Consider the following 16,153-nt stretch of genomic DNA (forward strand, 5'->3'; position numbering starts at 1 on the left):
TGTGTGCTTGGGGCCAAGGAGAGACACAGTAACAATGTCTACTGGGGCGCACTGTGTCCCATGGAAGTCCAACTTGGGTGTTATATCTTCGCAGCAACATGGGTACACAATCCAGCCTTAATTAGAACTAGATATGGTTCTCAGATTTAATCATAACTTCTATATTTAGTAGGGCTGTCGATTAATCGCAGTTAACTCATTTGATTAACTCAAAAAAAAAGTAATCACACTGTCAAACAAGTGAATACCATTTGAAATTTATTAAATATTTTTGGATGTTTTTCTTCATTTTTAAATATATCAATTTCAATTATAACACAGAATATAAAGTGTACAGTGGTCACTTTATATTATTTTTTATTACAAATATTTGCACTGTAAAAATGATAAAAGAAATCGTATTTTTCAATTCACCTCATAATGTAGTGCAATTCAACTGTAGCTCAATCTCTTTATATGAAAGTGCAACTTAAAAATGTAGGGTTTTTTTGTTATATATCTACACTCAAACAAAACAATGTAAAACTTCAGAGCCTACAAGTCCACTCAGTCCTACTTCTTATTCAGCCAATCGCTAAGAGAAACAAGTTTTTTTAATTTGCGGGAGATAATGCTGCCCACATCTTAATTACAGTGTCACCTGAAAGTGAGAACAGGCAATTGCATGGCACTGTTGTAGCTGGCGTTGCAAGATATTTACGTGCCAGATGCACTAAAGATTCATATACTTCTTCATGCTTTAGCCATCATTCCAGAGGACATGCTTCCATACTGATGATGCTCATTAAAAAATAATGTGTTAATTAAATTAGTGACTGAACTCCTTGGGGGAGAATTTTATGTCTCCTGTTCTGTTGTACCCACATTCTGCCATATATTTTGTGTTATAGCAGTGTCAAATGATGACCCATCACATGTTGTTCGCTGTAAGAACACTTTCACTGCAAATGTGACAAAATGCAAAGAATCTGAAATGTCTTCCAAAACCTAAGAAGGATGAGGCATGGAGCATGCTTTCAGAAGGCTTAAAAGAGCAACACTCTGATGCAGAAACTACAGAACCCAAACCACCAAGAGAGAAAATCAACCTTCTGCGGAGGCATTTGACTCAGATGAGGAAAATGAACATGCGTCGGCCCGCACTGCTTTGGATCGTTATCAAGCAGAACCCGTTATCAGCATGGACTCATGTCCTGTGGAATAGGGGTTGAAGCATCAAGGAACATAAGAATCTTTAGTGCATCTGGCATGTAAATATCTTGCAACGCTGACTACAACAGTGCCATGCAAACGCCTGTTCTCACTTTCAAGTGACATTGTAAACAAGAAGCAGGCAGCATTATCTTCTGCGAAAGAAAACAAACTTGTTTGTCTGAACAATTGGCTGAACAAGGACTTGTAGGCTGTAAAGTTTTACATAGTTTTATTTTTGAATGCAGGTTTTTCTTGTACATAATTCTACATTCGTAAGTTAAACTTTCATGATAAAGAGGTTGCACTAATAGTACTTGTAGTAGTGAATTGAAAAATACTATTTCTTTTGTTTTTACAGTGCAAATATTTATAATCAAAAATAAATATAAAGTGAGCACTGTACACTTTGTATTCTGTGCTGTAATTGAAATCAATATATTTGACAATGTAGAAAACATCCAAAAATATTTAAATAAATGGTATTCTATTATTGTTTAACATTGCGATTAATCGCGCGATTTATTTGTTTATCACACGATTAATCGCGCAATTAATTTTTTTAATTGCTTGACAGCCCTAATATTTAGACAAACTACCATCCATCACTGTACATTGCCCACCATATGCAAACATTTTCATGGGTTAGATGGCAATACAGGAGAGTGACATTCAGCATTGTCACTGATGTGTGTGATCTTGAGAATTTGGTCAATTAACTTGGTCCAAGAATTCTGAGACACCTATTTGGAGATACTGTTTTAAATGCTTATCTTTGTTACATTAAGAGCACAACTCTTTTCAAGGTGAGGAGCAGGTATGTCACCAAGCTGACATAGTCCTGACCATGAAGAAAAACAGAACTTCTCAATAAGTTTAAGATTTATATCATTTAGTGGTTCTCTTCCAATCCCATTTTATTTACCCCTCACTAGAAGTATTGAGAGAGACTTCACATTTCCATAGACTCTTCAAGATTGATCCGTAAGGTATAGTCTCCAAATTGTCTTTAATGTGTCTCAACATTTTCAGAACATGATGATGGTGTTGCATTAGTCTGAAGGTATTTCAGGAAACATTTGATGCAAAGTTAAACACATGTTTAATTACTTAAACAGGAATAGGATGGCTCATGTTCAAAGTTGAGCACATGCCTAATTACTTTGCTGAAATGGCCTCCGAGTACAAATGATACAGAATAAGCCCAACAAAACTGGTATTGTTCCATGAATATCAGAAAGGCTTACCAACCTAGCTGCTAAGCAAGACAAATACAAGAAGCTATCACCAAAATTAGAGGTGAACTCTTATCCTTAATGCTTTTGTTTTGTCTGTGCTTGTCCATGGTGCTGTTAGCCTTCAGGCTGGTCCTGTTAATAATGCGGTGTATCTCAACGAGCTGTGCCAGAGCTGCAATTTTGCACATCATCTAAAAAATGTGATGAAACCGGCTATTTCCATTCATGCAGCTACATGGGATGGGGGAGGTGTCTGTGTGCTACTCATACTAAATCCTATTTTAAGCCTTTTGTGAAACATTAATATGTAAAAGCTGATCCCTCACCATCTAATCCAATCTAATAAAGGATTGGCTGCATTATTAATTTTGCCACACATCTGAGGCCTGCTTTTATCAAACAAAAAACCCCACCCAAATCCCTTGGTGAATCGTTAAATTGTGAAAATGGCTTCATCATTCATGACAGAAAAATGGAAGGATCCAGAGCCATATGGCACAGGGAGCAGCACCACCAGCCACCCTCATGAGTGGTACTTAAAAGGCTCTGCAACACAGTGGGGTGACAGAGACTTCTTAGTGCTTTGTGCTGTGTTGGCTGCTCTGACTGGAAACAGAAGCGGCATGCACCTGTGCCTGGCAGCATAGCCCAGTTCAATCTGCATGGTTGTGAAGTGAACATGAAAGGAAGGGTTGGCAGGAATAGCCTCAGGGGTTATTTTATAATGCAGTTACATTAGAAGGGATGAAATTAGAACTTGCAGAACCAAACCGGAAATCAAACATTCCTACATATCCCAGTTACAGTATGACTCATTTATTGTTTGCTAAATATAACAATACTCTATGTTAAATATAAGAATACTTTGTTACTTCTGTATACAAAATGAGTGTGGAATAATTTATCCTGCAAAAAAGTGAATGTAAAGATATTAAGCTGCAGTCACACTTTGAATTCAGAATACCTTACTTTAGAAAGATTTGGCTTTACATTGTTGTTTATTATTTTATTATTATTATTTTACTAATTAGGGATCAGTGACAATAACAATTTCACTCTCACTCTAATGCCACAGTTCAGATTAAAATATTTCTGACCTTTTGGGAAGAAATGCATTGATATATCTGTATGGAATATAGCTCAATTTATTCATGCAAGTAATCTCAGTGGAATCAAAAGGATTACTTGCTGTGAGTAAGGGTGATCAGAATTCAGTCCTTACTGCTTGGGTGAATTGGATTTTAAAAACTGAAATAAAAGGAAGAGCTTGAAGTCACAGGTTGCTTTATATATTTCTATTTAAGCCATCATGAGAAAATGCTATAGAACTTAATAGAAATTAAATTAACAAAGGTTCTACAGAAATTCAGCAGCATACTGTGAAATGAACTAAAAACATATTAGGCCAGCTGCTTTAATGGAACTATACCCATTTACACCATCTAAGAATCTGACCCACGGGATTTAACAGAGAAAGAAAATCTTATGTCATTGCCATAGAATTTCATAGGTTGTTTCTTTCCTTTTTTAAAATCATTATCTTCTGTTATATTTTACATGATTTTTCATAAGGGAAAGTTCTAGCATCGGAACACTCACCATTTAAAATGTTCATGACCCTTTGTTTTACTCAACAGAAGCATGCAACTCTTTTATAGTCTGATTTTCAAAAACCAAATTTTCACAAGCAATGACTGATAATTACTCCTGCTGAATGGATTTATTTATTGATTGATTGATTGATTTATTGTGCTCATGACCAGTTGTGAATCTGATTGGCCGCTTGGATGCTCAACTCCGTATTTTCATGTACAAACACAAGTATTGCTTTCCTACATTAAGCATGAAATTGCACACATGGGACCAGCTCCTCAGCTAGTGTAAATTGGCATAGCTCCATTGACTTCAATGGGCCTACCCTATCTAGCTGTCTATCAGTGGTGAAATCAATCAGTGGTGAAATCAAAGGGAATTTTGGTATTAGCTTCGATGGAGCCAGGATTTCACCCTGGATTTTTAGCCTAACTTATAAGAATGTGGTCCCATTGTTTTCACTTAAAAATCCTATTTTAACTATAGTAGATTATTAGAATTCTGCTTGGCAAAAGCAGCAAAACAATATGAAAGTGATATTACAGTTCCACACGTTTTCACTTAGGTGTTATATAGCACAACAGGTACATAAAATCACACGTTATTCTCAGACCTCTGTAGCATTCACGGAGGTGTGAGTGTAGAAGAAGGCTAAATTCAGAATTTCATTACTTTTCTAGTTTAAAGGTAAACTCCAGTTAACCCTCAGTGCTTAGAGATAGAGATTTACATCTCTGAAGGATGCACAAGTAGCTAATCCTCACAGCACCCCCAATGAGTTCATCAGCATTGGTTGATTTACAAGCACTGGCTTGGAAATGGAAGGCACAAGGAATCTCTCCTCTATTTGAATGATCCTGTCACAATTATAGGAGTACCCCTTCCATTCACCTCCAGGGCTGCACTGTGCCCAAAAGGGGAGTGAGAGTGGCAAGAAGGAGTCAGGACCATGTGCCTCCCCCTGCGCTATCTCCTGGAGTGTGACCAGCACAACAGGGGAAATAGTTAACATTGGTTCACTCCTCTTGTGCGCCACTGAGCTCTGGGAGGACATCAGTCTCCCTGCATCAGAATTCCTCCTGCAGCTTCCCATTAGGGCATTAGGCAGTAGATTCCCACAATGCATGGCCTGCCTAAATGGCACCATTGAACTGTCCTAAGTGAATTGTTTCACACCATCCGTCAGTGTTAGCACAGGATAAGAACTAAAGAGTTCTTTTTGTTCAGTCCTGTTCTCACCCCGTTAGACAATGTTGCCTCTACAAGGTAAGAGGTTGGTTGTGTAAAACCTTTGTCATGAGATTTATCACTTTGGATCCGATTCTGCATTACACTCCAGCCACTTTGTACCACTTAGGTGATGCAAAGGGTCCAGATCCTTGCTGCAACCCATCAGTGGAAAATCCCATGATGGGAGTGGGAACTCCCAGTAGAGTTGACTCATGTGTCAACTGCTCCCCTAGTATAGGGAAGAGGATACATGGGAAAGGAATTGATAGAGCTCCACTATACTATCAGTCTTTCATTGATTTAAATTCCGATAGGGAAATCTGCACTTGTGCCATAAGGTAATGCAGTCCCTAGGCTGATCTAACAAATGATGGGTCTGGACTGGCACAGAATAAGTGATTGTAACTGGTTCCCCAATACCCTTCTCCTGAATCAAGCAGAGGTTAAACTCAAGGAACAATTGAGCCCTCTGACTTAAGCACAACCATTCATGTGTTAAGATTTTCAGGACTGGGCCCTAATATCCTATGATGTATGTTTAATCAATTGATATACTAGTGAAATGAAACAAACTACATTAGCTTCTCTAGACTATGGTGTAAGGGTAATACTTAGAAAATATTCAGTATAATGTCATTGCTGTGCTACAAATGGACAGTGAAATTAATTATTGAAAAATAATTTCTGCATGTTTTTACCAAAATATCCCACCCCTCACATGATTATAAAATACCTAACCATCTTGGTCATCAATTTTATATAAGACATTTTTAATTATAAGAGCTCAAGAACTCCCAAACCACAAATCATATTCATTTATTTATTATCTAACAAAGCTTCAATCAGTGTAAAGTGCATTTGCTTTAAAAATCTCTGTTGGTCTGAGATGAACCATGATTATTTTTATGGCCTAATTCTAAATTCTGAGGGTTAGGGTTAGAGAACAGTCAGCATTTCATGGAGTGCTATTCACTCAGACACTGTGAAATGCTATCAGTCCCTAATGTTAGGCACTCTTGTGGGGAACCACTATAATATTGGCATTCAAACCTTTAAAAGCATCCAGATATGATTTTTAGGGCTTTCAATTGGCAGTAACTTGCATTGTGAATTCTGACTCAGTTGATTTAGCAATGCAGAAAAGTGATACCAAAATTCTGCAGTGGAATTTTCCTGGTTTTACAGAAAATATTCAAATGAATTTTAAAAAATGCAAATATAATTGTGCGCTCATTTCCCGCCCTCCTTCCTTGGGATGCATTTTGCTGTAAGTTATCCTGAGGAAATCCAGAGTGAATCCAATAAAACCAATAATAATTAATACTTGTCATTTCTAGACCTTTGGGCAAGTAGTATGAGCTTGAACTTGCTCGTCTTGCATGAGACCATCAATGGGCATGGTATTGTAACTGATCTATAGTATATTTGTGCATGCACATTTTTCTGGAGTAGTTCTTGGAATCCACCTCTCCTCTTTTGCCACAGCAACCTCAAGGGCCCTGTGTCATGACAACATTTCCTCCAGCTAAGGATCTATCTCTCTCTCTTTCTGCAAATCCCATTAATTCCATTCCCAGTATAAATTAGCCCTGGGAGGAAAGCAGTGTTGTTTAATGAGAAGTTGAACAGAAGTGAGCTCACTAGTCCTACAATATTCCCAGAGCTTGAGAGTCTGGGGAGAAAGAAATTGTTAGTCCTGAATCCTAGGTGGCAGAGGACTGCCACAAAACTACCAGAATGGTCCCCTGTACTCCATGCTATTAATATCTTAAGGTTTAATCAATGGAAAGATTATCTTTATTTGGAGGAAATGTGAAGCCTTGGGACTTTGTTCAACCCTAGATTCCTGTTCTCTGCTCTCATTCTTTGCAGGTTGATGTCACATCAACATCCTCCAATGGCAGAACCTCCTCTGGGAGAAGAAATGACTCTTGCATTCTAGCCAAAGGGATCTCTGTTCCATTTTTAGCTACTACACAGGGAGATGCAACTTTTGAAACTCCTTGTTAAAAATGAGCTTTGGCACTTAGGGCCTGATCCTGATTTTGTAAAGTGCTGATTCTGTCTTGTGAGTCACTAAATGCATTGAAGTCAATGGGAGTTGAGGGTGTTCAGCACAACAGAGGATTAGAAAGTCCGTCAACAATGCAAATCAGAATGAAATATACAATGCCAAACCCATCTCCTACTACTCATGCAAATAGTCCCATTGACTTCAAAACTGAAAATGTTATTGGAGTCAATCAAGAACAATTCAAAAATATATTTCTGAATTGTCCAAGACCATTATTTTCTTTGCCACCATTGTCAGTCTTGTAAATGTATTTATCTTTGAACTAAAACATCAATCTAATTATTAGGGATATACGGATTTCTTATTTAAAAACAGACAGTTCTTGAAGAAACAAGAATCTCACTGTTGCAATGTGAAATTAACCATGAGCCAAACTATCATGCAAAAATAATTAGATAATTAGATCCTAGAAATCTCTATTCAGTCCTCTTTGTCATGGGACACTAAAAGTGAACCTGAAGAATTGTGACTGAGGCTGCAAATAAATTAGAAAGTGAGCCAACGTGCAGCAAACGTCTTGATTTCTGCAATTAGCAAAGAAATCCATGATCCCAGTAAAAAGCTCTCCATTGATTGACCAGATGAAAAATAAATAGAAGCCATGGCTTGGCTCACCATTGATGATTCTCGCTTGGCAGGAAGTAGATGATGGTTTGGGGGGACAGCTTTAAAGGCCTGGCTAATGTGTTTCAGTTCAACAAAATAAAGATATTCTTCAATTTAAATTGAGAATTACTGGACTGTAGGAAGGATTCCATGATGTGAACATGAATGTGTTTTAACTGGAGTTTGATTTTTTCCATATTTTAATAAATTAATGACATTTTAGAGATATGTCCAAATCCTTGTAATTAGCTAAAAGTGGGCTTCTGGACTGAATCTTAACGTCAAGCAAGCAAGCTCCTGCATACTCAGCAGCACGCTGCCAATAACAAAGTAAGTTTTGTCTTCCACCTATTTGATCCAATTCTGATTGCGATTCTACTTTTATAACTCTGTACTGAGTCAAACGACTTAAATGGAATTACACTAGGATAATCAAGAATGGAATTTGACTCTCTGGTTCAGATCCTACACGCTTTTTATTAAGGCAAAATTCCCTTTGAAGTAAATTGTAATGGACTGGATGAAGATTACAGGATTTGGTACAGAAAGGAAAGGTGGTGTATTTGGATGGATAGAGGCCTTTTAGGGGATGATCTCTTGTGAATTTTTTTAAATTGCCTTTATATTTCTAATCTATTATTGGAAAGCTGGGGAAAGGGACATTTTACCTAAAAGATAAAAACATACTGGGTTACTGTATATATTAACACTGCATTTGTTTTATTTCCAAAATCATGGACCAAATCTTCTGCTGGTGTAAATGGGCATCAACAGAGCTACATTAATTTACACAGCTAAGGATCTCACCATTCATTGATTTATCTTTTAATGGAGCTCTGTGCTCTCAAGAGAACTGCAGGCTTGGCAAGTATATTTGTGTCCTTGTTTAAATAAAAAACATGGCCTGGTGAGAGAACTTCATTGTAAAAGTCTGTCTAACGCTCCTAGTCCTACCTTTGATGTTACACACTCCTGTGATGAGCTAAAACTGCACCTTCCCTTTTAATATCCATTTGTACCTAGTCCATTGCTGCTCGAGAGGAGTGGCACTAGGACCTTTCCTACCTCTCCAAATGATGAGTCTGTGGCATTAAGGATGGATATGAATGCCTCGTGTGTCTTGAATACTCAGTGGATCTAATTAACAGGTGGAATCACACCCTGGGTGCTTGAAATATTGCCAGACACCATAGAAACGAATCTTTAAGACCCTGCACCATCTGCACTTCCTTTTCATTGTGCAAAGCTCATTGAAACATGTTTTTCTTCCATTTTATTCAGAGTGGACTATATTCAGTTCCATGTCAATTAATAACTACTGATATCTGCTATTTTCCCCATTTCTTTTAAAAAAAGATTGTATTTAAATAAATAAAGGGATTTCAGTGTCTTTCAACTTTGAAAAATTCTATCCTGATAATCTTAGTGAAAAGGAAACTAAATAAAGTAAAAAATAATCATAGCAACTTTATTGCAATATACATTTTAAAGGACAAGAAACAAACATGAAATCCATATAAAATCAGAAAATAATTAAAATGGTAATAAAATACAATTTCAAGATTCATTTTCATTTATTTCGAATGTTTGTTTCTTGACCTTCAAAATTATTGTATTATTATTTCAATGATTACAGAGGAACACAGACATATTTTTCAATACCCCATGCTTTTCAGAAATATGCCTCTGGGTGACTTGAGTTGAATAATAATTCCTCGCTGTATAATTGTTGCCTCAATGTGCTGCAGTGCCAGCAAAAAATGCTGGCTTGCAGAGGCAGACGGTTAGGTTGGGGTTCATGTTTGGTTTGCACGCCGCAGTTGATACTGCGAATCAAAGCCTAACATACTTTGTCTCGTCTACACCATCCATAAAGGCTCATCTTACTTACAGTGAGTGGAGTTTTGCCGAAGGAAAGTGCCCGTCCGCTATTGCCCCTCTAGCAGCCATAAAGAAGAGAGGAAAGCTGCCTTTATACTGAATTCAACAGATGACAATTGTAGGAAGCCATCAGCAGAATAGCACTAACGAACCAGACACCCTGCTCCGTCTGCTTTTCGCATAATGTGCCTGCATTTATACCCGCTGTTTTAACAGTCAAAATCTAAACATAGCAACCCGATGTATAGTATCCATGTTTCTGTTTATATACATTTATATATTTATATTAGACCGTCTTTACCTGTTAGCTGCTAGTCTGGATGCTATATATCCCCCGGGGATTTGAGTGACTATATATCCCCAGAAAAAAGAGCCATGGATCATGCCAACTGTTTCAGGGTCCCAATTAAACTTCGCTTTCTTCCAGTGCAAAAACCAAGGAGAAAGGGGAGAAAGAAAATAGGAAGGATGTAAGCAGGCCAAACGAAAGCATTTATTAATAATAGTTTAACGCTAGGCAATCTTTGCGGAATTTCGATTAATGTTGAACATGCCCATTTACTAGCCGGTACGATATAGAAATGGGGCAAGGTGCTAACCGCCAAAATAATAACCGATTTGCGTTAAAATTGGTCTCTAGAACAAATATGCTAGAATGCCTACAAAAATCTGGCATTAGTACTGGAGGAGAGAGGAGAGACATGATTTCTATCTCGTAATCGCTGTTAACCCTAAAAATATGGGAATCTTGGAACCAAAGATGCCCTCGAATCTCCTAGAGAAAGGGGTGGAAACACGTGTGTTTTCTTCTGTCCGATCCAGTCTAGAGAAGGGGTTGAGGGGAGGAGAGAGGAAAGGGCCCCCCCCCCCGCACACAAACACACACTCAGAGTCACACTCACTCTCACGCTCCCTGGCACACACAGCCAGTTGTAATACATCTCTCTACAGAGAGAGCGAGACCGAGAGAGAGCCAGTTGCCTACATCGCAGGTAAGCTCACAAACATGGGAATGAGGAAAGTGCTTCAAGGTATTTTGGAGGGGAAAAAAATGATTTGGCTCATCGTAAGTGGATCACCTGCATTTGCAATGGAGCCCATCGAATATATCTATAGCATGGACTCAGTGGAATCGAAAACGGCCATATCGGTCTATCTAGCTGCCTGTTTATCCCTCTGTGTATGTACACACGTGTATGTGTATATACACAAATATATATTCTATATGATATATAAATGTATACATTTCTACACGTATACATTTACATATCAGATATATTCTTGTCTTTGTGTACATAGGCGATATACATATGGTTAAGCACCTTATAAATGAAAAATGTTTTCTCATTGGGCCATAGATGACTTTTACAGCGTTGCATTTTGTTAACCAAAACTCATTCATCCTGATATTTCCAAACGTTCCGCAACAAACCACTCCATTTCCTTTAGAGAATTGGGCAGCCGCTTTGGAGTGGTTTATTCATGCTCATGTTCTCTATTCCGTGCATTTAATTTGCGAAATGATTGAGGTCCCCAAAGCTGGGTATAAAAGCAAAATATCTGCACACAAACTTGTGCCACGGAATGACCTCTTGGTCTGGGAAAGACAGAAAACAAAATAGGCACAATCGAGCTTTTATTCCCTCCCTCCCCCCATACACACATTCTTTGGATCATGGTCCTCTCTGTTATAAATAAAATACGACGTTGTTCTGGGGCAGTTCACTGTAGGATTCTCCTACCCAGAAGCGAGCAGATTATAGCAGAAGGAGGAAACCGTCTCGATTTTATTATTGTTATTATTAGAATGATTGGAAATATCATAAAAATCTAAAGGGGGTCTTACTTATTCTATTCATTCTTTGTTATTACTCTATCCTGAGGATATTATGGTTTATATTCGTGTTACGGGATTAAAGGGGAGTGATTCCCACCTCTTTAATAATTTTTCCTCCTCGGTGTATGGTGCTGTTATTGACCATATCCACGATGGCTACCCCCAAGTTACAACGGATTCCAAAAGAGATGCAGAATCCCAGTCCACTCATGATGGCAATGATGTACCTCCGGGGGAGCCCAAAGCAGGTACAGTCGCACACTGGGGCTTTCTTCACGGGCGCCTCCAGGGGTTTCCCATCTTCTGTGAGTTCGATGTTGTCCCCAGGCTTCTGTTTCTTCTCTAGGACTCTGCCCAACACAAGGGGAAAAGACAAGCAAGAGAGTTGAAGCCAACTCTCCCGAACAGGTCACTTGAATGGCAAAGTCACTATGACTGAAAAATTACCTTCAGTTGTTCTTTAGCAAGACTTGTGGGATGCATAATTATTCATTTCCCAAAAAAAGAGGGAGGAGCAGCAGATGGAACTGTTCATCTATCATTAAAGATCTCTGGTTAAATATGTAGGAGACATTAAGAAGACATCAGCTGCAACCACTGCAGAGGCGCCATGTTGTCTAATTCAAAGGGGATTGCTGGGAGATGAAAAATTATCTTGGAGTTTTAAACTCTATTGTTATTACATTATAAATATGAGAGGAATTAGTTCTACAGTGCTTGTGAATGTGGAAGCGGAAGAAATGCTGTAAAGATGAGCAATTATTTCTATTTATTCCAGATCTGCAAAATGGCTGTCATAGCCATTTTAACGAAACATGCCAGTGTTTGAGAACTACCCATCTGCAGATGACTCGATACCCTTGCAATATTAATAACATGAATTTGTGAAGATTACATGCAATAATCTGCACTCTGATTATTAACTAGACTTACTTTAGGTCTGTTTTTTCCGCTGCTCTCTCAGTGCCCACATTTACCAAAATATTAAATCGAAGCTCCCAGGGTTTTAAGTTTAAACTTCTAAAGGAAAATCCATACATTAATATTTACACATTTTGATTATAATATAATGAATCAATGCAGCCATTTGCACCCGCACAGTATGCTTCAAAACATGTACGTGTATTTTATTTTTATAGGGGAGAAAAATCTTAACATGCCTTTTTGAGGAAAAAATGTGCTGGGTTTATCGCTAAAACATTCCCCACATTATAGTAAGATGCAAAAGAGGCCGATTAACTACTCAGAAGTGCAGCCTCTGCAGAACAGGGTATTTGAAAACTGCATCCAAACATTTCATTTTGCTAGACCGCTGCCTTGCCTCCAAGGCTGCCAATCCTTGCCCACGTGAACAATTCTCCGCAGGTGAGTAATTCAACCCAGGTCAACTCCCCTGAGTAATGGGTGAGTAACGATTGGCAGGATCAGACCCCAAACATTATTCATATTATGTATAAAGAAAGGATGGGCCATGCCCTGCAACACGTACTCAGTTGAATTTACTCTTATTATTCACTGGTGTAAGGCTTACTCCCCTGAGTCAGGGTTGCAAGATCCCCATCCTCTTAAAAATATAATTAAAATAGAACAATATATTTTATAGTTAAAACTGGTTCATTCAAACGATAAAATCTGAGCACCAGCTTTCGCACAGAATTGATTTGATTTGATTCCACCTGAAATGAAGCAAAGATCATGGGACATAATAAACAGATTATTTCCACTTTAAAATTACGAATAGAAAATTATACGTTGATTCTCTGAAGTGTGGCTAGTCCTGATGGAATATTTGTTAAATCCTCGGAAGTTCACAGAGTGCCTTATTTAGATCATTCTTTAAAAACCTGTTTGAGATATGATATAGAAGGTATTGTGAGTCGCAGGTGTGTTTTCATATCTATCGAAGAATATTTAGTGCTGAACTCGATTATTGTAGTTTATTCATAGAGAAGAAAAGTACATTTCCCATGATATTCGAGAGGCCCGTACTAATTTATTCTGTTTTTCAGATATTTTACATATTTTCAGTCAGTTTAAAACGATTGAATTTATGTAGGCTGGTGGTAAAATATCCATATATTTCTAGACTCTAACTATACTAGTTTCTATTACAATAGAAAGCATCATTTTATTTGATAATTTACTTCATATTTCCTTTCCTCTCAAAATTATATAGGAAGTTGTAAATCATGTACCATTATTGCTGGAATAATACTGTGCCTATTCTCCACTGCCGCATAGGTGGAGAAAAACAACTTCCACTCTAGGTATTAAGACAATCGCTCATTTTGCTTTATTCAGAAAATTCTAATAACGTTGGAGAGAGTGGGATACTTTGTTCTAAACGCAAATGTCCGAAAATATATTCTCCCAATTTTTATTTTGTAGTTTTCTCGTAAAAAATCATATTTTGGGGGGTCACCAAAGTCGTCAGATTTCACAGGGCCATTTATGATGGAATGGTGTGATCCAATCGAGGAATGGTGTGTTCAAATTTCGTGTCAATGCACTTCAGGTGTGTGGTTGCGTGCATCTATACACACACCTGAAGACGATGGAAATACACGCACCCTCCTATTGCTGGATTAACTTTATGGTTTCATCCATTGCGGTTGTGCATTTTCTACAAAAGAAATGGACCCTTTTCTATGCAGACGGATAAATAATTGAAGGTGTCTCTCTCAATATATTTGTCCTAGCTTCAGAGAGAGAAATCGTTCGGTTATCAATTATTTATGCATTTCCGTGTTTTTCTTCATCTGACGGGCGGTTACACAAGGGAACCGGTTAATCGAAATCAGGAATGATTTTATAGTTTCATTTTTTTTAAAAAAAATACGCTCTCTAAGGAAAGTGAAAGGGATCCTACGGGTGCCCTGCACTGAAATGAAATAAAAATACAGGAGTGCTGCTCTCTGTTGATTCTATTTTTAAAATGAGATCAAATTTCTGGGTAGAAAGATGGGGGAAATCTCTTAGGACACATTTAAAAACATCCTCCGCAAGCCAGCTATGCAAGTTATTTCGGTGCCATAGTGTAATGGTAGCGTTAGTTTGTAGATGATATCAAGAAAACCTATAAATAGCTATCAGTCTAGCAGCAACCTAACGTACACAGATAGCGTATATTCGAACTGATCCAGCAATTTTAGGCTAAGGAAAGCCTCCCATTCTTTCCAGTAAGAAATCCAGCCCCCGGACCGAGATCTTTCTTACCTGTAGAGTTGACCGAGCGATTTCCCAGCAAAATTCTTCATTCCCTCCTTGCCGGGGGTCAAAATCCTTTGTTTTACCGACTCCATGCCTCCAGAGGTTTTCACTGGGCTCCACTCTGTGTTGAACAGGGCACTGCTATGAACAGCTATGATCGCTCATATTGGTTTAATCTCTAACTTTTTCTCCCATGGCTATCGGTGCGTCTCCAGATAAAGGGAGCCTGAGTCAGTGTGTGTATGTGTGTGTGTGCGAGAGAGCAAGAGGGAGACAGAGAGAGGGGGGAGAGCCAGAGAGAGAGAGAGAGAGAGAGAGAGCAAGCTACATGCAACCCACGGCTTTCCTAACAGAACAGAGTTGGGAGCCACAATTAGAAAGTCTTTTCGGAAGTGCAGGACTCATTGGCAGACGGTGGAGGCAGTGCCATGGCTGATTTGGCAGGGGGAATGACCCTACTTCCTAGGAGAAGATGGTCCAGTGTTTAGAATCCTGGTTTTCTGCTGAACGTTTCCCTAATCCGTAGGGATTGAGAGGTGTGGGGGGGTGGGGGGTGGGGAGGGTCATCTAATTTATCACTCCAAAGAAGAAGTCAAAAGTTCCCAATGCCCAGCACGTGCCAGCCTGAGAGAACCTGGCGGCTAAGTTCCAAGCTGTCGGACAATAGCAGCCCTAGCACTTCATTACTGTGAGCAAGTCCGCAGCCACTTACTCCCAGGGCAGCGCGCCCAGGGCAAGGCTCTAGAGCAGACCGGCAGTTCGCGCGTCTGGGGTTGGTGATTCTAGTCCGCCCAGCGCCCTTTGTCGCTCCCGCGTGTGCCCGAGTGATTTCAGCACCACAGACAGCGCCCGTGGCTCTCGGGTGGCTCCCGAGTGTTCTCAGCACCGGGGAGAGCGCAATCGGGAGCCTGCCGGGCTGCCAACTTTCATGGGGAACTGGGCGGATTCATTGCGGGGGGCTTGAAGACTGGATGCTATGGAAACCGAAGAGGAGCCGTGTCATCGTCCCCATCCAGGTTTTCCAGAGGATGATGCAGCTAAAAGGGAAACTGGAGTTTATGAAACGCTGACAATTTACTTTTGAGCGCTCGCCTTAGCCCCCCCCTCCTCGTTTTCTGACGCATAGCCCGACCCCGTTGTTCAGGGCAAGGACTACAGAGCATTACGAGGGAGTTTGCTGCATGCAGAGGCTATTGTACTTAATTCAATTGTGCTGTTAATGTAAACAAAGGGCGTGATCATGTGGCAAAAGGTAGTCAGTCAGAGCCCCTGGAGAAACAGGGCACCAATGGC

General features: G+C 39.2%; 1 protein-coding gene across 2 annotated transcripts in view; it reads right to left on the minus strand.

Annotated features, from left to right (window-relative positions):
* Positions 1–15,911, minus strand: part of SLC17A6 (solute carrier family 17 member 6) — a 48,804-nt gene extending 32,893 nt beyond the window's left edge. Inside the window, exons 1-3 of one of the 2 annotated variants that reach the window (XM_007067925.3) lie at positions 14,867–15,911; positions 11,748–12,000; positions 10,115–10,233 (exon numbers count right to left, since the gene is read on the minus strand). In XM_007067925.3, coding sequence (XP_007067987.1) covers positions 10,115–10,233; positions 11,748–12,000; positions 14,867–14,952 — 458 coding nt within the window. In that variant the 5' untranslated portion in view covers positions 14,953–15,911. The remainder of the gene's footprint in view (positions 1–10,114; positions 10,234–11,747; positions 12,001–14,866) is intronic. The other variant, XM_043549515.1, reaches the window with a different exon arrangement.
* Positions 15,912–16,153: the final 242 nt, after the last annotated feature.

Source organism: Chelonia mydas, chromosome 6 (genome assembly GCF_015237465.2).
Source record: "Chelonia mydas isolate rCheMyd1 chromosome 6, rCheMyd1.pri.v2, whole genome shotgun sequence".
Lineage (NCBI taxonomy): Eukaryota > Metazoa > Chordata > Testudines > Cheloniidae > Chelonia > Chelonia mydas.